Source organism: Solanum verrucosum, unplaced genomic scaffold (assembly GCF_900185275.1).
Source record: "Solanum verrucosum unplaced genomic scaffold, falcon-dt-bn FXZP01000261.1, whole genome shotgun sequence".
NCBI lineage: Eukaryota > Viridiplantae > Streptophyta > Magnoliopsida > Solanales > Solanaceae > Solanum > Solanum verrucosum.
Genome location: NW_026019969.1, coordinates 11,406,841 through 11,428,849, shown reverse-complemented (window position 1 = coordinate 11,428,849; position 22,009 = coordinate 11,406,841). Strand labels below are relative to the sequence as shown.

General features: G+C 33.6%; 1 protein-coding gene across 3 annotated transcripts; it reads right to left on the bottom strand.

Moving 5' to 3' along the window:
- Positions 1 to 1,499: 1,499 nt before the first annotated feature.
- LOC125815849 (fatty acid amide hydrolase-like) lies at positions 1,500 to 11,204 on the bottom strand. Of its 3 annotated transcripts, none has more exons than XM_049495409.1 (20): positions 11,093 to 11,204; positions 10,798 to 10,907; positions 10,625 to 10,685; positions 8,099 to 8,289; positions 7,888 to 8,017; positions 7,663 to 7,740; positions 7,443 to 7,590; positions 6,930 to 7,042; positions 6,774 to 6,849; positions 6,319 to 6,390; positions 5,747 to 5,798; positions 5,063 to 5,164; positions 4,897 to 4,980; positions 4,580 to 4,683; positions 4,338 to 4,430; positions 3,603 to 3,671; positions 3,011 to 3,075; positions 2,488 to 2,549; positions 1,858 to 1,953; positions 1,500 to 1,609 (listed from the first exon to the last, which is right to left on the bottom strand). In XM_049495409.1, exons 1-20 carry the CDS (start codon positions 11,169 to 11,171, stop codon positions 1,541 to 1,543), a joined length of 1,854 nt encoding a protein of 617 aa, XP_049351366.1. In that variant the 5' UTR covers positions 11,172 to 11,204; the 3' UTR covers positions 1,500 to 1,540. The 3 variants fall into 3 exon arrangements, with proteins under 3 accessions (XP_049351366.1, XP_049351367.1, XP_049351368.1); XM_049495410.1 differs by having other exon boundaries at positions 5,063 to 5,143; XM_049495411.1 differs by lacking the exon at positions 4,897 to 4,980 and having other exon boundaries at positions 5,063 to 5,143.
- Positions 11,205 to 22,009: the final 10,805 nt, after the last annotated feature.

Genomic DNA, 22,009 nt, shown 5'->3' with positions numbered 1-22,009 from the left:
TGATATGGTTGTTGATATTGTTTTTGACTTTTCGTAGGAAGGACCATGACATTTTTGGGTTGGATTTGGCCCACTAACAATTTTGCTCTGGATTGTTGTTAAATCATAAATGGGTGGTTGTTTTGACTTTTTCTTTTTGTTTACCCTTCCTAGGAGCCCCACCCCTTTTGCTCCCTTGGTGACTCGAACTCGCAACATTCGAATTGAAAGTGAGGGGTTCTTATTTAATAAACAGAAAAGGGCCAAAGATATCCCTATACAATTCAAAAAGGTTTTAAAATACTCCTCATTCACCTGTTGGGCTAAAAATACCCCTAAGTCAATCTTTTTGGTTCACTATTACCCTTTCATCTAACAACTTTATATTTTTTAATTATTATTATTATTAATCATTACGTGACGTCTTTCTATTGGATAAGTTTAATTTCAACCCGCCAAACTTTCTCCTACCCCACCCGACCCATATTGACATCCCTTGACCCAAATCCAATTACAAGATCCATTAAAAATAAAAAAAGATTGAACTATCTCTTCTCCCCTAAACCTAATATCCTATTTTTCTTCTTCCCCTTTTCTTATTAAGCTATTTCAAGATCAATTATTATTAGGTTTATATATATATATACTGACATAAGGTACCTTACGCAATATTGACATTCAATTGAGTACTGAGTATTGACAACAACCAAGTTGGTTGCCATTTATTGCAGATTAAAGTCCACATTTATTTTGGAAAGTATTACTCCTTCCGCCCAAAAAACTGATAGCCATACTATCATTTATAGGAATATATGTATAGTCACATTCACATGTTCTATTAATTTTAGTAAATATGGTCATATGCGTTTAAAGTATTATATGAGTAGTCATTAATCAAAAGTATATTTTTTCCGTTTCAATTTGTTTGACTAACATTTTTTTTTGTTAATTTAAAAAGGAATGAACCTTTCCTTTTCTATTTCAAGAATCTTCTTTATTTTCTTAAATTTTGTGTCAAGTTCTAATCAGTATTGCCAATAATTTTCCTTAGCTGGTATTTTTAGTACTTTCTTTAAGTTGTACAAACATATTGATTCTGTTTTTTTTTCCGCCCAACTGTTTAGAAAAGTTTGATAGAACAAATTAATTTTACACTACTTTAGGCCAATAAAGCAGGTAAGAAATTAATGCACTTTCATTTGTGGTTGTAAAATTATATTTGATTATAGGAACTTTATTTCCCAAAAAAAAAAAAAACTTGCTATAATTTGATGTGTTCTCCTGTACGTTCTCTCTTCTTTTTTTTTACACTTCAGAGTAATCTAATATAGCAAGACTATAGGGACGACTATTTAACCATTAAAAGATACGAACTTTGACAGCTTTTTATTGAACATTAATCTCATTTCCACATGACTCATTCAGGGCCCCCCAGTTTAGACAGATTAGGTAAACTTCATGGCAACAAAAGCTATAATTCAATATTACAGAAGATGAACCACTTCTACAGTTTTATGCCTTCTGAGAAGCGCCACCAATGCATAAGCTCAAATCCCAAAATTCACATCAGGTTCCCTTTCAAAATATCATAAAACTGCACCGGCTTCTTCTTAGGCCCAGCACAAGTTTCCTGAGAAAAGTAACATAGACGGTTACTAGGGGTGTCAAATATGTGAGTTTGATTGAATTTGGACAGATCAAAATAGACTAGACTGAGTTAATCAATGGACGGGTCATGTTTTCATGTACTAATTCTGGCACCCTAACTGTTACTAGTCCAAAGTAAGATCTATGTCCAAGTGGCGTTGAGGTCAATATGGTATGTTTTCTTTTTCAAGAAAATGGCCAGTGACTCATTTGTTGAAAGGGAAACCATACCTCTATGGCAGCTGCCAAGCGCAAAATGGATGCTTCACACCATGGACGCCCAATGAGCTGCATGCCTATGGGAAGTCCTTGCTTGTCATAGCCAACCTGACATACACCATTCCAACAAAAATTTAAAACAGTTGAGATATTATTGGTAGTGCCATAATTATAGTTTGCACATGGTGAATGGAGTCAATATAAATTAATCTGCTTAGCTATAATTAGGCCAAGTCCATAGGTCAAGCAACAACACTTTTAACAACTGTGTTTTTATAGTTAAGATTTAAAGAGTTTTGAAAATGTTAACATAGGAGCCTTTTGTGATGCAATTTTATATCCCGCTCAGACTTTCCAGCCAGGACATGGGCTTAAACTAAACTAGACAATTTTTTGTGCAGTTCAGTATTAACAACTTTTCCAGGGAACAAAAGCCTTAAATTAACTAATGTAGACGTTGAACAAGAGATAAGAGCAGATACTGCAGTAATCTTTCAACATAGAGGGTATCTGGAGTTCTGGACCACGTATAATTTAGTTTGCCTCAGACATTGAGCTTTTCAATATTCCAGCAAGTTATTTTTACTCAATCTGCAGTTAGTCTAGATTCCCAAGTACATAGGATAAAGATGCTATGCTTACAGGGACAGAAATTGCAGGAAAGCCCAGAAGATTTCCTGCTAATACGAACCGCATAAGACTTCCTGGAAGAGAGAGTGTGAGAACAAAAAGCAACATGAGATTGTAAAGTAGTACCTATCCAAAATAAGAAAGAAGGATAATGCATAAGAATTTGCAGCTAACTAATAGTTTAAAAAATTCACATAGGTGCTATGCTACAGTTAAGAATATCTAAATAGAGGATCATCCTTCTTAAATCAGTATGTGCAACAACGGGAGAAGTTACTTTCATCTGTAAGAGCATCCCATTTCCAACCAAAATGTTTGGAGTTCAAATAACCAAGAGAAAAGTGGGATAAATTACTGTTGTCTCGGGAGGGAGGGCAGGTTTGGGGGTCTGGGGTTTACCACGTTGAAGAGAGAGAAAAAATTGTGGGGGAACTACTCTACAGTGCTCATATGATCAATCTTTCATACTCAGTTAGATATCAAGCAGTTGACAGCATCACCCAAACAGATAAACCAGTGTATCATAACGACATACCTGAAACCCGCATATTGGTCTCTCCAACTGTAAGAGCAGTTGGTGATATTATGGGCGCCGTCATGCTGAAGTATTGGGAAACAATTGTTAGCTAAAGATGGTTTCACAGATTAGTCATATTTCAACAGCAGAAAATAACGAACAAACCTGCTGTTTTTCACATATATGTATATTTTTCAAAGACTAACTTTTATGAGTATACACAGGCATTTTGAATGTTTGATATCTAGATCTGACATCATCAAAGGAATCAATCTTCAACTATCACCTTCTTGTTGTTCCAGTTAAAGAAAAATCTTATTCATGCTTCATCACTGACCAAATTCAATAATTTAATAGGAATAGTGAGGGAAATAATGCTATTCACAAGCATCTATCAAATGAAAAACAGAAAAAAAAGGAAAGAAGAACATCAGGGAAACTAAAGGAAGCTGGAAGCATTTGCAGATTAGGTGCATGCACATAAAGAGATATGTGTAATATTTTTACAAGACAGTCATCCAAATGAACAATAAAGTGTTTTTACCAAGAAAGTGATAACAAAATTTATCCACTAAGCCCAAATATTGGAATGTGGTTAGTGGTTACATACGCAGTAGTAGGTGTCACAATGATATCCACCTTCTTGAAAATCTCCATGTAGAAATGCATTAACCTTCGCCTGAAATAATAAGAGAGATTATATCTAATAATGTATTGTACTTAAAAAACTTTGCATCTTGCCTATATCAGAAGAGAATGCACTTCTAGCCTAATTGATAACTGAATAAAATACCAAGAATTATTGAAATGCATGCTTTCATTAGTATAAGACACAAGAGGATAAACAAGATTAGAGAGAATAACAGAGCAGCTAAAAATCATATAGCATAAAAACTACAGGCTCTCTCTTTCTTATTTTTCATCCTACCTACATTCTTTGAAAAGAAACAAAACCTATCTAGATGATTTAAGCCCAAGATCGATCATGAAAAAAATTAGGAAGACTAATAGTCACTTTCTTACATAAAGGAGATCATGATATTTCTTGAGCAAATTTATGAGTAGCAACGTAACTAATGGATCCAAAATAAAATATACCCAAAAGATTTAATTTCATTCTCATCAGATACAAGCAGGCAATGGTAATGAAATCTCGTGCCATTGACAACATTTTTCTGTCTTTTTATGCAACCGTTACCCGAAAGTACAGAATACCAATGTCTTAGACTTCCAAAACAAGTAACAAATGATCAAGCTATGCACTTCTCTCTGTTCAAATATCTTTTTAAATGCCACTAAATTTGCAGTGCAGATCAAATTCAAAATTTGATAAATTATGCCCCACCTAAGACACTGGGCAGCAATATAATCTGACGCTGAATATGTTCGAAAAAGTGCCAGATTTATCCGACTGTCATATGTTAATCTTGCTAATTTCCTGAAATCAGATGAAGAACATATCATTATATAAAGGGGAAGCTGCAGGGTATTCATCAAGAAGAATATGAATAATGCCATCATGTCATGTATCATCCTAGAGAAGCCAGATCAAGCACATGAAAGACCTGCTCGGTAAGGGAGACATACCCATCCTCAAGGTCAGGATTCAGCTGAGATAATGCTTCAGAGCCTATCGAAACAACATGTGCAATGAACATCTCATGCAACTCTGGTATTACAATCTCTATCGTCTTCAATTAAGGGAAGAAAGACAAAACCCTTTTAGAAATAGGAAAAAGCTAGATAGAAAGAAAATAGCTATTCACAAAATTGATGCTCACAAGACCCCCGAACTCTATGCAAGCAGAGGGCAGATGAACAGGGACAATTCCTTGACATAACCAAAAGAATTGGATATGGGAAATAAAATTAACCAAAGAATTGGATATGGGAAATAAACTTACTTTGCACCCATGTTTTTCTGATAGCTGGTTTAGAATATTCTCACACTTATCAGATATTTCAGTTGAGAAAACATCATTGAACCACTGAAGGAGGAAGTCAAGAGACAATTTAATTGTTACAAGAAAGTAACATTTCAGACACGTCTTAACCAGAAAAAGCAATTACCTCAGTATACTTCCCCAAGCGCAGTGATCCCGTAGAGCACCAGTTCTCATATGAACTTAAATTTGGTAAACAAGGGAGGGCCTGAAACATAGTAAAGAAACACTAAAGGAATTTAATGGAACAGGAACATGCACAACTCAGCTCTGAAACTCATACGGTGAAAATTACCTTTGCAAAATGAAACATGGGTCCAGAATAATGTGATTAAGAAGTACAAAGCTCCCTAGTTCATCTAAACTACAAAAAGTAGTTAGAATCAACCTCTTACTTTGTACTCTCGAGAGCTGATGTTTAGGTCCTACTACATCAGCTAGAAGTTACTTTCTTCAATATTGTAATTCACGTAAACCTGACTATTACAGGAGTTGCACAGCTTCAGGATTTCTATCTGCAGAATTTATCCAGAGACCAGAAAAAGACTAAAACTACCACTCAAGAAGCCTTTTTCTCCAAGGTTTACATACTACAGGGGTTCCCAACACTAAGAAGTTGTGTAACAACTCCTCTTTAGATTTCTTGTGGGTTTTTACAATACTGGAGAAACTACAACAGATGGTCAATCAATTCTAAAAAATCAATTTGTATTCTGTGACATTTTAATGAAATAGAGGAAATTTTAAAAAAAATGAAGCATCATACATTATAGTTTTTAATGATGAGCATGCAATATTCTTGGGTAATTACCGGTTTCAAAGAAACTCTCTCAGCAGGAGAAGATCCTAAAATTGCAGCATACCTGATAGTAAGATATCACAACTTAGCTTTCAGGAAATGTTTATCTAAGCACATTGAAGGAAAAAAGTAGAAAAATCCTGATTAGTTTGAGATTAAGGAGTCGTTGATTGATAGATTGATTAACTCGCATAGTTGTAGGAAGGAATCTTGTATATTTACTACTTCCATCTCTCAAAGCATAAATAGGGTAGGAAACGGACTCTGTCCCATCCCCAAGATAAAAGGAGATAAACCCTCTAAGTTTTAAAAGAGTAGATTTAAGCAAAATAAAGCAGAGCTGTATACACACAAATACTAAGAAACATAATCAAACCTTCTGCTGATAGTAGCACTTCACAGGCATATAATATAAATTCAAGTACTAGGATGAGTTGTTCTCACAAGCTACATGACTGCACATTCTTCCCCAGTGGTGATAGTCAAGGACAATTTGCATTGTCACATCACCATTTATAGAACTATAAGAACTGGACTTCAAGAACAAGTAAACTCTGGAACATTCAAAACCGTTAACTACTTACACCAGTATGGAATCCTCAACAGTTGCTGTGATAGGTCCAACAATTGCCACTGTTCCACTATGATATAGCAACCTGGCAAAAATGATGAGACTAAAAAGTTACCTATTTAAGACTTACAAAGCTAGTGTGAAAACAAAAAAGTATGTATAGCAGATTTACAAGTTAGTTGACAAAAAGCAACATATTTGCACATATAATTGCTACAATCAGGCAAAAAATAGAATATTCATTTTGCCATAGAAGGAACTTCAAGAAAAAATCTTTTATTTACAACAATCGTGTTGGGGCCAGCCTGCGCGCACATCAACTAATTCACCAGGTACCTGTACCTCCCACCAACATACCAACATGTATTTCCCACCAACACAAGTACCAGATAACTATACCCCACCATGGTTTAAGAAGACCAGAATGCAGGCATATAAATTCAGAATCCCTCTGCAATAGGAGCTCACCCTTTCATGTCAGTCCTTCCATATGTTGTTTTCAAGCCCACCACACCACAAAGGGAAGACGGAATCCGAACTGAACCTGTAAAAATGAACTTTAGCAAACATGACATACAAATATTTCATAAGATGACTCACGAGCTACATGGTATCATAAACAACCTCCTCCATCTGTTCCCAATGCAGCAGAACACAATCCACAAGCTACAATAGCTGCAGAGCCTGAGGAAGACCCGCCTGTGTACCTATCTGGAGCATGTGGATTCCTGGTTGTCCTGTCATATAAAGAAATCCACTAACCCATACTGTTGTTTATAATGAAAAAACATTTCCTAAATGTTGTGGAAAGTTAAAATTGTCAGAATTCACGTACATAGCAACAGTTAAGTCCACAATTTAAAAGGAAACAGTACAATGAAATCTTTTAAGGTTTCTCATCATGGAACCCCCACCACCCCCACCCCTCAGGTCATTTAATATTTGACCCAATGTGTGACTTGATTAAATGTTTTTTAGCATCATGAATTATCCCCCCCCCCCCCCCCCAAGGTCATTTAATATTTGACCCAATGTGTGACTTGATTAAATGTTTAGTGAGCTTAGCATCATGAATTACTTACTATGAAACTACGGGAATTTCTTGTCTACTGTGTACAGCTTGTAAGCTAAACTCACCCAAAATTCGCATTATTTCCAGTTGTTCCCAGGGCCAATTCATGCATATTTGTCTTTCCGACCAAAACTGCACCGCAGTTTCGTAATCTTGAGACACAGACAGCATCATTCTTCACTTGACGAAGCTCGTGAAACCATGTTGTTCCACCTGTTAGTCATTAAGTATGCAACTAAATCTGGCAAAGAACTATACTTTGGTGACTAGAACTAGAGTACATACCCTTTGATGGATATGGATAGCAATCAATGTCATCCTTAACTGCTATGAAGATACCATCCAGGATTGATAATTCACTTCCTGCACAAACCCAATGGCTAAGAAATAGTAGCTAAGTTGAGTCAAATGCAGATAGCACTCTAGCAGACAAGAATATTTTTGAATTACAATGGGATAACAGTAAACATGTCTCTGTATATGACCATAAGAAAATATACATCAGAGCACCTTCTTTAAATCTCTGTGTGGAAGCATCAGCTTGCCTTTTGACTTCATCAGGATCATAAGAAATCAGTAGCGGTGCCAGTGGATTCTTGTTGTTAGACTCTTCTATAGCTGAGATGAAGTGCTCTGCTACCTATGACACAATTGTAAAATAAGCTTATCCTAATAATACATTTATATTGACAGCATGAAAATTGGGAAAACAATGGCTTGCCTGAGATGGAGTTGTAAGCTTAGATTTGTAAGCATATGCGTAATCACGAATCTTCCAATAGCGAAATGGTGCGGTTGGATCAGTAATCCAAATACAGCCTGGATTGTAATCTGGAAGACACTGCAAGGCTAACTCAACGCGTTCTTCAGGTTTCCCATCTTCTTCCAAGCAAAAAATATCAGGTTCTGACTCTAAATCCACATGCCATACAAAGTCGGTTAGTGTAACACCTCGGAAATCAGACTTAGAAAAATGCTGCAGAAAATCACCAGAACCAGTGAACCATGGCAGGGTTCACGGACCGTGAAAGGGACCACGGTCCGTCGACCTGCCTGTGGTTCACACCCCTTTCCAGCAGAGGTGGACCACGGAGCCCTTCACGGGCCGTGGACCACCTCACGAGCCGTGGAAGGGCTCGTGGGAGCCAGGCAGAGTTCACCAGTCCCAGGCGTCAGACCACGGGGCCCTTCATGGGCTGTGGTCCTGACAACGGGCCGTGGTGTTGCCCGTGGAAGGGCACCCCAGAACCAGTAGCTACTGGACCAAGGACCACGACCAGCCTCACGGTCCGTGGTCCTTTTAAGTTGGGGTCGTTTTGGTCTTTTTCCCTATGCGTTGGACACCTAAACTACGTCGTTTAACCCCTAACCTACGTGGTTTTGGTCAGTTTTAGCCTAGTAACTTAATTAGAACCTAACCTAATCAATCATTCACAAAAAATTCATCGATCTTAGAGCAAATCAAGAGGGAAAAGTCGAGCAGCCCTAGTCCAAGAACGCAGTAAGTTCTCGTCAGTTCCAGCCCCGAAATCGAAAGATTTCTCCGTGAAATTCGTCACCATGTATGTGGAATTTCACTAGTGGGTTCCTTTCACCCATTAGGTCTCTAGAATTCAGTCAGATTCTTGATTCCCTTAATATTATCTAGACCTAGGTTTCTTGAATGTTAGAAATTGTTGTGAATTAGTTGTTAGAATGTTCCTAATCAGATTATCATGTTGTTGTAACATTGTTGCTTAGTTCCTTGCATGAAATTCAGAACCCTAGTGGTGTAATTCTTCTAGTTCATGAAATGCACTTGCTAGTCCAGTAAATCAGATAATCATGCTTCAGTTTACGAATGTTTCATTATCAGTACATTAATGTTGCTTTTTCAGTTAGCATGTCAGAACAGTAAGCTATCCTTTATAATTCAGTTATGTTTTATTGTACATATATTCAGTTGGGAGTAGGCTTAATACTGAGTTGGACTAGGGTCATTCACCCTCATAGTCCCAATACGTGCCTCCGTAGGTTTGTAAGTCTACTCTGTGGGCATCATATTTAGTGATCACGTCAGTCATGCCTTTATACCCTTGGCAAGGTATATTGGGTCCTCTCGATGGGGCGTAGACATCGAACTCCACATTTAGCTCATGTGGTTTTATGTCAGTTATCAGTAGCTCCCACAGTCAGATTCTAGTGCTTTGACCAGGTTCCAGTTATATTTCAGTATTCAATTTCAGCATGTTATGTACTTGGTCATTGCATTCAGTTCAGTTCCTTTCAGTATATTTCAGTATTTCTATCGTGTTCAGATTATATCATTGCTCTATATGCTTTGTTCAGCTTTATCCTATCCTGCATGCTCAGTACCGACGCATATACTGCGCTACATCTTCTCGTGATGTAGGTTCAGAACCTCAGCACTCAAATCACGCATAGATTGGTTCCCGATCTCCAGTTCGGCAGTTTCAGTGGTGACTCCTCATTCTTCGAGGACGATTGACATGTTTTCTATTCAGTCTTTCTTTTTTAGTTTCAGTTTTGCTAGAGTTAGCTGGGACATGTCCCAGCATCTCTAGTCAGTTAGAGGCTTTTATTCAGACATAGTTAGATTTAGTTTTAAATTTGAGTTAGATTATGTTAGTTGTTATTAAACTCATAGTTTTTATTTATATTCAGACAGTATTGGGTATTCCCCATCATTTCAGTTACCTCATGATTTAGCTTCCGCATTAGTTCATCTTTTCATAGATTTGTTTAAGTATGCTTGATATGCCAGCTCAGGGTTAGCTTGGGGTCACTCGTGATCCTAGGTCCCGTGTTTAACCCCTGGGGTAGCTTCAGGGCGTGACAGTTAGTGACTCCGAGTGGCATTGGTTTTATCATAAAATATTCTTGTTATCTCCTTATTACTCCAGAAATAAACCCCTACCACCAGATATTGTCAACCCACCTCCCCTCTACCCCTCTTCCAAATAGAGGTCTTTTATAAGGAAATAGAAAAAAAAGGTTGAAACAAAAAAAAAGCATATCTTTTCTTCTTTTATTTTTTGACAAGGGATAGGACAAAAGATAAGCCTATTTAAACAAGCATGTTGACCAAGTCAAGCAGTTCCTTTTCATTGTGATGGTCTACTCGTAAACCAAGGATAGCTGAGCGGGAAAAAAATCACACTTTTGATAAGACGGACAGGAGTGTAGACAACGTAGAGAGAGAAAGCTTCAAGATAAATACGGAAGAAAGAGTGATATCGAAACTAACCTTTAGGAGGAAATTCAGGTATAAACATGGGAGCCTCCGGTATCATAGTATTCTTCAATATCTATCAATCATGAACACTTAACCTTTTCAGCTATCATGGAATATGGCATCCCCTTGACATGAATATTTACAACATAAAAACAAATAGAAATTGGACACATTAAGAATCAAACCTCGGTTATTCGGTTCTTGTTCTTCAAGAGAATCAAGATCATTGAACCAATAATTGGTGCTTCAATCAACATGACAAATAACTTCAACCAAAATCCAGTCAGATGTGGAGCTGCATGTCCATAGGTGCAAATTCACAACTGAATAACTCGAAATAACAATACAGAGATTTATAACAACTATTTCCTACCATATGTCTCAAAATGAACTTTGACAAAACATTTTAAGATGTATCAATATTCCACTATTTTGATATGAAAATTGCAAACAAATTATGAATGACAGAGGGAAGAAGACCTTGAACTCTTTGAGGCGTATACTTAGCGGCCGTCATGTCAACTTCAGTCGCTGGCAACTTCACTAACTTTTCCCCCATTTCTAACAAACAACCGATTCAAACTATTAAAATCGTCGACAATTGATTAATTACTAGTGAAAGAGATGCAGAATTATACTCCAGAACGCAGTTGCTTTATAGAGAACCGAATATCGGTAAGCGGTGAAGCCAGCTGTTAACATGATGAAATTGAGTAAGGCATTTGAAAGTCTGAGTATGATGCACCACATAAGACAAAAAAATGCCTTTTTTTTAGTTTCTCTGGAGCAAAGCTTGTTGGGGAGTGAGGAGTTATGGAGAATCGAATTAAATCGTGAAGATACCGCGCCGATTGTGTCATGTTCCCGCCGACAACCGTATTGCGTCGTCTTAAAAGGTCCAGTCACCCGCCCGATTCCATGTGGCAGTTACTTATTTTGAGAAAAAAATATTTTTGTTAACAAATTTAGTGTTTAACAAATAGAAGCACAAACAGTTTTTCTTGAAAAGAAGCTAAATTTTTTTTAAAAAAATAAGAAGCAGAAATAAAAAATTATTTTTTCGCAAGACTAAAATATCTTTTTCATATATACATATTTAGAAGTACATTAATAGTTGTCCTTTTTTTGTAATTTGACTCTTAAAATCACTTTTTGAAAAAGATTAGTCAAACGCAATTTACTTGTAAAAAACACTTTTCAAGTAAACTAGCCAAACACAAATTGTGTTTTTTTTAAAAAGCACTTTTCTAAAAGTCCTTCTAAAAATAACTTGTTTTTAGTAGTAATGTTAAACAAGTTCTATGTGCATTTGAATTAACTTATTTTTAAGTATACTATTATTGAGAGTCGTGATTTTAATACGGGATTACGATTATTTGGTGTGTTTTCATGTACGTTCTCTTTATCTTTCTTTCTTCCAAAGTTGATCTAATATAGCTTGACTATAAGACGACTATTTAAGTATTAAGGGTCAATTTGGTAGGACGTATTAGAAAAAATAATATTATTAATAGTAATTTTAATATTATTTTATCTCTTGTTTGGTAGTATTTTCAACTTATGAATAACTAATATTTGTATTAATTATATACATCATATTTAGTAGTATTCTTATACATAAGAAACAATGACATTAGTGATATGAGGTTTATTTAATACTAGATATGAAATGTCCGTGCTATGCATGGGCCCAACAAGTAAGATTTTGAAAAAATAATTACAACTTTTCCCTATCATAGTTTGATTATAATGAACAAATATTGTTGCTATACAAATAAAAGAACAAGATACAATGTTGCTAAACTATGTTTATAAATACATAAAAGTCCTAAGAAGTACAAATACTACGATAAATACATCATTAGAATTATTCTCATGTTCAATTCACGATGCTCCCTAATAGAAAAACACTTGCAAGAGAGCTAGCAGCAAATCTAAAATTGTTATAAGCTTTATTATAGAACTCTATTGTTGCAAAATAGAGACATTATTGAAGTCATAAATCATAAGATGACATTCATTTTCAGAATGACTCAGAGATTTCAATGGTAGTTCAATTTGGTATTTGCTTTGCCCAAACTTCAAAGGGATGTACTCACAAGGGAGTTTACATATTCATTGCCAAAAAAAAATCAAAATTATGATTTCAATTTTTCATTTGTACTACAATTAACACCTTAACTTAAGGCCTATTCATATAAGCGTAATAATACTTTTAGAAATAACAGAAATATATAGAAAAATTCGAAGCAACTAAAAGTTCAAGAAGCTCTTCAAAATAGAAAAATAGAAGTACCTCCATTCCCAAAGCAAGAGCTTCTGAATGACTTGTTTTCTCATTAGCTTTTCTAGCTCTTTCTTCCAACTATTTTCTCTCTGGCTTATAGTCAGAACTATGAATCTGTATCAATGTACTGCAAGATATTTCTTTACCTTAAGTCTTCTTATATCAATAGTTATAAATATATACTCAAATACATTATATCATTCAAAGTAAACATAAAAAGCTTAACGGAAGTAAAACACTCACTTCGAAGCCTCATTCATCTTCTTTCTTCTAATTGTAGGTATCATAGAAAAGCTGACATTTTATTCTTGTCTCAACACTGTAATGCCTACAAAAAATGTCATGTTTGAAGTAATCAAACACAAAAAAAGTCTCATGCTCCTTGAGCTTGTTGTTACATGTCATGAAATTAAACTTCCACCTCCCTTCCATTCGGCAGGTAGAGAATACATTAGTTTATCTTTAAATGAAGGATGTTCGAGTATATTCTAGTGTCCAGCAAATCAACAATCACACCCTCACCATAGTTTAACGTATTTCAGAAGCCTAAATTTTGATGTAATTCAAAAAAAAAAACTTTTACAATGAGTTGTCTGTACTCATAATAGCCTTTGAGGTCTTATGAAAATAAAGCCTAACTTTTTTTCCAATGTCTTTACTTCATTTGGTGATATTCTAGTGGCAAAATCATTGAATACATTTCCATAGGAATATATTATGCATGAGGACATATTAGATAAAAGTGTAGGAAGATATTGAATAATGAAAACTCTTCTAGCTTGAGGCATGCTTATGACACTGTTTCCAACAAAAAGTGAGTACTGATGCTAATCATGTATTTTTTTCACGTGACTCTCATGAAAAATATAAATTTCTGAATTTCTCAATTGAGAAAGATGAGCACGGGCTAATTTAATTTGTTCAATGAGAACTTACCATGAATTGCTTTTATGTTTGTTTAGTCAGTTGATACAGCTATGTAAATCCTTTATTATTTACATTAATGCTTACCTAATATTTACCATACACACACATTCATCACAATAAAAGGTGATCCCTAGTTCAAGTTTATGAGAAGAAAAATGTATGTTGGGGAAGAAAGTGGACTTAACATGCATGTGTACCCATTGAATATTCAAACTAGACCACATATCCACCTTCTGTATCTAAACTTCATTAATACATAATACCATTTAAAACCTCGGATTATATTCAGTTCACATTTACCTCTGCTAAATCTTTCACATATGATAAAGAATGAATAGATATCATATTTTTATCAAATAGCAGAAAGCACTAAGACAATAGTCATTAACATTCAAAAGACGTGACATTATTGATTCAAGCCTTCAAAATTTTCATTACGAAATTAGCATAAAAGCGCAAGATATAGAAAGCAAAGCAACAATCAAAAGAGGCAAAAATAAGCTACTTACCAAGCACCCCAAAGACACCATGATCACTATAGAATATGTAAATATGATCATTTGGATCACTATTCCCATCTTTCTGGTACCTAGTAAGAGCAGTTTGGTTACCAAAGAGAACAGCTAAAAAGTTATCCACATTAACATCATCTCTAGTGTAATCCTGCCTCAAGAGATAGCACATGAGACAGGAATACAGTTTAGTTATATACTAAACGATGACGAAAAACATCTGCCTTAGGAACTCCTTTGTAAACATCCTCACCAGCAGGACTATTAATGATAACTTGTGAGAAATGCCATCATATATGAAAGACAATAATATTTTCATCCTTGAGACCACCTTTTATTAGCAGCTGACATGCATCACATACATCAGCCTGCTATAAAAGCATAGGTCGACAAGGCTTATCAGTAAGCATAAGAGAAAAGAAAAAATAATTAAAAAACTCCATAATAGTTAATCTATCAAAAAGAAGGAAAATGTTGTCTTAGCTAAACTTTTTACAAACTGATTTGTTTTTAACTGGTTATTTGTCTTAATTGATGAGTTTCACAAGCATGGAAAGCAACCAACAAGCTTATATTTGGTAAAATCGTAGTGCAAAATAAATCACATACATTATTGAATTCATCTATAGTTAGAAAAAAAGAAAAATCACACACAATAATGAATCAGATGCAGCTACCAAATACATATCTTCAAATTCCAACATTACTAAAACGGACTCATGAACAAAACAACTACAACTCTCCTAAAACTATTTAATATTACTTTCCAGTAATTAGTAGAACTCTCAAAATAGGGAGAACTTCTATTTGATAAGTCAAAAGACAGCAACATGGCTTTTTAATGGTTTAGTACTTTAAGGAACATATCTTTAAAAAGAACAAAAATTAAATCATATAAGCTAACATCAATAATTTAATATGTGAACCAATGAAATAGTACAGTGAAAATATCAATAATGGAATTACATGAACATTGAGATGCCTTTGAAAGAAAAAAAAACAATCCTCTGTATCTTTAGGACAAGGGAAATTATTCACACCCTCAACATGAGTATCCATTTTATAATTTGCAGGTGACTATTCATGTATGCCCAGAACATTTATCAACACAATTTTCAAAATATAATCAAATCGGAATAAACACCTACCACAAAATGCTAAATCGTACGTCAATTATCCCAGCGGTGGTATATTGTAGGCCAAGTGCTTTAGAAAAATATATGAGAACTATGTAACAACTATAGTGCTTTACAATAGAATGAAATACTGTACCCAAGCAATGAATTGATAGAAATTAAAAGTCCACATATCTTGCTATCTTTTTCTAATTGATAATTTTTTTTCCTTTTTAATAAATAGAAAACAGAATTAAACAAGGTTTAATTTTATATAGTCTCTCCTAAATTCTTATGCTAGAATATTCAACAATCTGGCTCCATGATGGTAAACAGTTGTAATTTTCACTAACACAAGAAAGGAAAGACGTAGTCTATACTATCTCTCAATATTTACAAGTCCTCTAGATTTCATCTGTCACAGTGTTAGTTGTTGGAGAAATCAAAGGCACAAAAAAAACCAATAAACAACAATAACAATAACATATCCAATGAAATTCCACACAAAAAAACCAATAAATTATAAATAAAAGAGCGACAAAGAAATTTTTTGCAGACATCAAAGAAAAATGTGCCAAATTTCAATTCACAAGAGAACCAATTTGGAGCAAATAACGTGAAACTACTTACTTTTAGCTGAAAGAATTAGTAAAATGGAAAGAAATTGAACCAATAAAAATTAAAACTTGCATACCATCTGTACATGAGTACCACAAAAAGAAACGAGAGTATTAAATTTGTGTGTAAATTTATAATCAGTACCTTCAAACTAACAGAATGAACAATTTGAATAATTTAGAGTAATACACGAAAATAATTCAACCATCCAAAGAAAACTATAATAGCGCATGCTAAACAAACATCTTCAAGAAAAAACATAATTTTCTATTGGAACATGAGCGACTGCAATTGAACCTATAAGATTGGAGTGAATGAAAGCAATAGGCACTACTCTTACCTGTGACTATGCATGTAACTAATATATGTTGGAACATTTGGTTCAAGAGAAGCATTACCACAAAATTTAGAGATAAATGGCAAAGTGAGAAAAGAGATACCAACTTCTTAATACAAATATTCACTTTCTATTGTAGTAGTCACTGCAATAGTTACGAAAAAACTTATATCTCAATCATGGTGCTTGAATAAAGCAATAATCATCATCAAATTCTGAGGTTTCGCAATTGAATAGTGTATAGATTACACATCAAGATCAACTGAAGAGTGAAAATAGAAAAATGTGTATTTACCTATAACTAAGATAATCTGTGTTACTATGTTAACTTGAGTTAAGGAAGAAAATATATACGTGCAATTTCAATAGTTTCATAGAGCATTGAAGAGTTTCTTTGTCTCTCATCTTGTTTATAAGACTCTTGGGAAGAACATCAAAGTTAATTCAGCGGTAAAAGCATATTCACATCTTTTATAATATTATATCGGTTCTGCAACTCTTATTGTTTGTCTCAAATTTATAGAATACACTAATAGATTAAAAGTGCAGAAAATCAGCCTACAGGAGATGATTTCACATTGTTACAACTCCTCAATTGAAAGATTTCTATGCTTAAACACCAAAAATAAATTTGAGTATTTCAAAAATTATCTTTACAATCCAAAAAGAAAAGCAATTTGAAAATGTAAAGAAAACCAAAAAGGGGGGAAAAAAAGAACATGAGCAAACGTAAAGTTGTAACATGCAAAATAATCCAAAACTTTTCAAATATAGACATTTCAACCTAGAATAAGATTAATATTTACACTGATGTTACTGATTTTTTCTTCTTTTTTTTCATAGAGAAATCTACCACTTTATTTCCTTAGTTATTAAGTTTCAGCCATGAAATATAGATTCTTGATGAATATTAAACAAAAATTAAAAGAAATTTGATGAAGATTATACAACAATTGGGAGAAGAACAACGAAATCGATTAAGAACATACCCGACATTGGAAAATCCATAAGCGTAGATGAAAATTCAAACAGAGAACTGATCTGCAGGGTAGAATAGTCGATCAGAAGATGAAACCAAGGATTTATTTTATTTGTCTAAGTGAAAAACACAGAATTTATAAGAAGATTAGCAAAAAATTAACAAAATTAGATGAAGTTTAAAGAAAAATTGACAGAAGAATTTTAAAAATGATGAAGAACTTATCTGTGATTGAAACTCTAGAAGAATATAGATGAAATTCAAGAAGCAATTTGACATGAAAGATTAGTGAAACTTTTATCTATACCTTTTTTTAGGCTTTCAAGAATGGTCTCTTAGTCTTCATGAACTTTTTGATTCTCTGCATCTTCACATTGGTTACATTTCAGTCTTCAGTCTATTCATCATTATTTAATTTTCCCAAATTCTTTATTCGTTTTTCCGTCTGCTTTAGTTAGTTTGTATAGATAAAAGTTTCACTGAGCTTACATACCTTTATTTTACGTATGGATGTTTCTAGACATATGTTGTCGTGTTTGTGTTGGGAAGTCTGATATTTTCTTAGCCGAGCAAACATGTATGATTCTAGAAATTGGATATAGTGGAAAATTATCAAAATAGCCTTGGTCGTCCTAAAATAAGTGATATCTTTCGAATTTTGAGATTAAAATAAGTTATTTTTATCGTAATTTTTCATATACTTTCTAAATATATTGAAGCATTAATTATTGTGACTTATAATACTTTTACGTAATTTTCAAATATGAAAATTTTATTCTAAAAAACTCAAAGATTTAAATTATTTGATTTTCAAAATTTAAACGATGCCACATAAATATAGACTCTTACAAATGTTTACAAATAATATATTCATAAAATAAAGATGAAGAAAATTGAAAGAAGCTACAGATGCCAAGAAACAGTTTTCACTCAATTCTTTCAATTATCTTCCTGCATTGTTTCTTTGGATAGTTTACAAGTAAGAGGGATGGTTCTAGAGTAATCCAGAGAGTGTATTTATTAGTGTAAATTTACATTTTTATATTGGTTGTTCTAATCAACATATTTTCTACATAGTAACATAGGAAAGAATAAGAAAAAGACAAAATATCTAAAGTGTAAAGAAAGGAGTGCTTCTAATTTGCTTAAAAAAACAGCTGTATTACATTTTACCCTTGAAAATGAGTATAATTATGATATTGCCAGTGGTCGTCCTCTTATGAGGTTTCTATATAATAGAAATATGGATTATCATGGTTAAACATAGAGCTGCTCTCGAAGTCTATGGATAATTATGCAATGCCGAAGAAAATTATTTTCTTCTGCTGGAATATGAATATCTGTGAAACCATCTTTAGCTAACAATTGTTTTCCCAATTCTTCAGCATGACGGCGCCCATAATATCACCAACTGCTCTTACAGTTGGAGAGACCAATATGCCCATTACAGGTATGTCGTTATGATATACTTCATGTGTTTGGGAGATGCTGTTATCTGCTTGATGTCTAACCGAGTCTGAAAAGATTTATCACCCTTTCATGTCAGTCCTTCCATATGTTGTCTTCAAGCCCACCACACCACAAAGGGAAGAAGGAATCCGAACTGAACCTGTAAAGCATAAACTTTAGCAAACATGACATACAAAGATTTCATAAGATGATTCAGAGTTACATGGTAATTGGTATCATCGACAACCTCCTCCATCTGTTCCCAGTGCAGCAGAACACAGTCCAGAAGCTACAATAGCTGCAGAGCCTGAGGAAGAGCCGCCTGTGTACCTATCTGGAGCATGTGGATTCCTGGTTGTCCTGTTAATTAAACAAATCCACCACCCATACTGCCGTTTATAATGAAAAAACATCTCCTAAACAGAGTGGAAAGTTAAATTGCTATATATAATTGTCAGAATTCACGTACATAACAATAATTAAATCCACAATTCAAAAGGAAACAGTTCTGAGAAATGGTCAAGGAGACACCTTTCTATATTTAGAAACAATTTAACTTTATAATGCACCTTTTGACCTTATAGCCACACAAATGGTCAAAGAGTGTTTTCGACCATAAATTTCAAAAGTCTTCTTTTCTTTCTTAAACTTTGTGACAAGTCAAACGGTATCACATAAATTGAGACGGAGGAGTATTACATAAGGCTGTTAGCCAATTTATATAGATGATCTTGACATGAGATTAGCTCACTTAATAACTAGAATAACAAACTGATCTAACTGACTATAACTAATTACTGGAAAGATATAAATAGATTATACTATGCAGTGCTAACTGCTTCTTTAACAGCTTTATCATAAGAAATTTCTTAACTTTCGTCCCTGTTGTATGCATTTGCCTGTCATCTCCTTTATTCCTCCAGAAATAAACGCCTACCACTCACATATTGTCAAACCCACCTCCGTTCCACCCCTCTTCCAAATAGAGATCTTTTAAAATGAAAGAGAGAAAAGGTTGAAACAAAAGTAAAGTAAGCCTATCCTTTTTTCTTTTTTCTTTTTTTTGGCTATTGGTATAGAACAAAAGATAAGTCTATTTAAACAAGCAGTTCCTTTTCATTATAATGGTCTATCAGTAAACCAAGGATAGCTGAGCATGCAAAAAATCAAGATAAATACTGAAGAAAGAATGACATCGCAACAAACCTTGAGGAGGAAATTCAGGTACAAACATGGGAGCCTCCGGTATCACGGTATTCTTGAACCTCTACCAATCATGAACATTTGACCTTTTAGTTATCATAGAATATACAACATAAAGAACAACAGAGACTGGATGCATTAAGAATCAGACGTCGGCTCCTCGGTTCATTTTCTGCAAGAAAATCATGATCATTGAACCAATAATTGGTGTTTCAGCCAACATTACAAATAGTTTTAACCAAAATCCAGTCAGATATGGAGCTGCAAGTCCATAGGATCAAATTCACAGTAAATTTTTTGAAACTACCAGTAACTATATAACTTGGTTAACAATACAGAGATTTATAATAACTACTCCCTATCCTCTTGTCTTACAATGAACTTTGAATGATAGCGAAGACCTTGAATTCTTTGAGTGAAGTCGTCATGTCAACTTCACTCGCTGGCAACATCACTCTCTTCTTCCCCATCTCTAACAAATAACATAGGCAAACCATTCATATCATCTATTGGTTAATTACTACTCTCTTTGTCTCAATGTATGTGTCACAGTTGAAATTTCAAAAGTAAACCAATTTTTTTTTATCAGAATTTCTTTATATATATGTCTTTTATTAAATATTTTATGTTGTTAATCGTATGATTGTTGTTTTCAAATGCATAAATATTACTTCAAAAGTTTTTGAAGTTCTATTTCCCAAATTTCAACATTACCGCATAAATTGAGACAGAGAATAAGAATTAAAAGAGATGAACAAAATACATACTCCAAAATTCGAAATCTGAAAGTTAAAGGTCTTCGCATTGAATAAAGGCCTTTTTATAAAGCGAGTGAATGCTAAGGAAGACTGCCATTAATTCTTCTTCTGAAAGCGAGGTTGTTGGGGAGTGGCGTAAGATAGCATGAAATCAGGGGGTCGCGAAGTAACGGAATGGTGTCATGTTCCCGCCGGCATGCGTATTGCCTTGTCTTTTTTCCCAATTGCCATTAATGTAAAGTCCAGTCTCCGGCCGCCGGCAGTTAGTAAGCGAAAGTTGGACTGTTGTTAACAATTTATAAAATTAAGATTGAATTTGTTAGTTTCCTTCTCATTTATGATTTCTTGAATGGTTTCTTGACGCGATTTCTTGAGTGATGTCTTGACGCGTAATGAGGACAACTGAGAATGATATAGTTTTTTTTTTTTTTTGGGGGGGAGGGCTTATTTTTTTTTATTTCGATTTTAAAATAATTATAGTACTTTTTAATTTTATTCACATACTACAAAACTGATTGTTTAAGGGATCTCCAACCCTATACTTTATTTTACTCTCTAAATATATAAATTTTTTTATTTTTTTCAGACAACCAACTTCAATCAAATTCTCTATTTTACTCTCTAAAAAAGAATTTTTTTCTCTCTCCTCAAAATTATATTATTATTTTTAATTCATTCTTATTTTCTTATTTCATAATATAAATCATTTATTTCTTTTTCTCAAATAATTACTTTATATATTTTTCATGTGATATAAAAAAAATTCAAATTCTTTATTTAATATATAAATATATTTTATTCTAAATTTTTAAATAACATAAATTGCAAGAAAATATAATATAATATACAAGGACAAATTCAAATAAAAGTGAAATACAATTACATAAATATTACATAAACACTCAATTTTTAAAATTATTATGTTGCTCCCATAAATGCTCTAGTAAGCATTACAACGTTCAAAATGAGCATTTTTGTCCTCAATTATCAAAATTAAAATTTTCATCTTTTCATTTTAATTTTGTGTATTCTTATAGTGAAAATTAATAATAAAATCAAATCTATTATTGACGAAAATTAGAAAAAATTAAAATACTATTAATTCGAGACTAGAGTAGCATATATTAAATAATATATTTTTAAAAATATTATATTATATTTAAGAAGAATTATGAATATTAGATATTTAATTAATGACATTATATGTAAAAT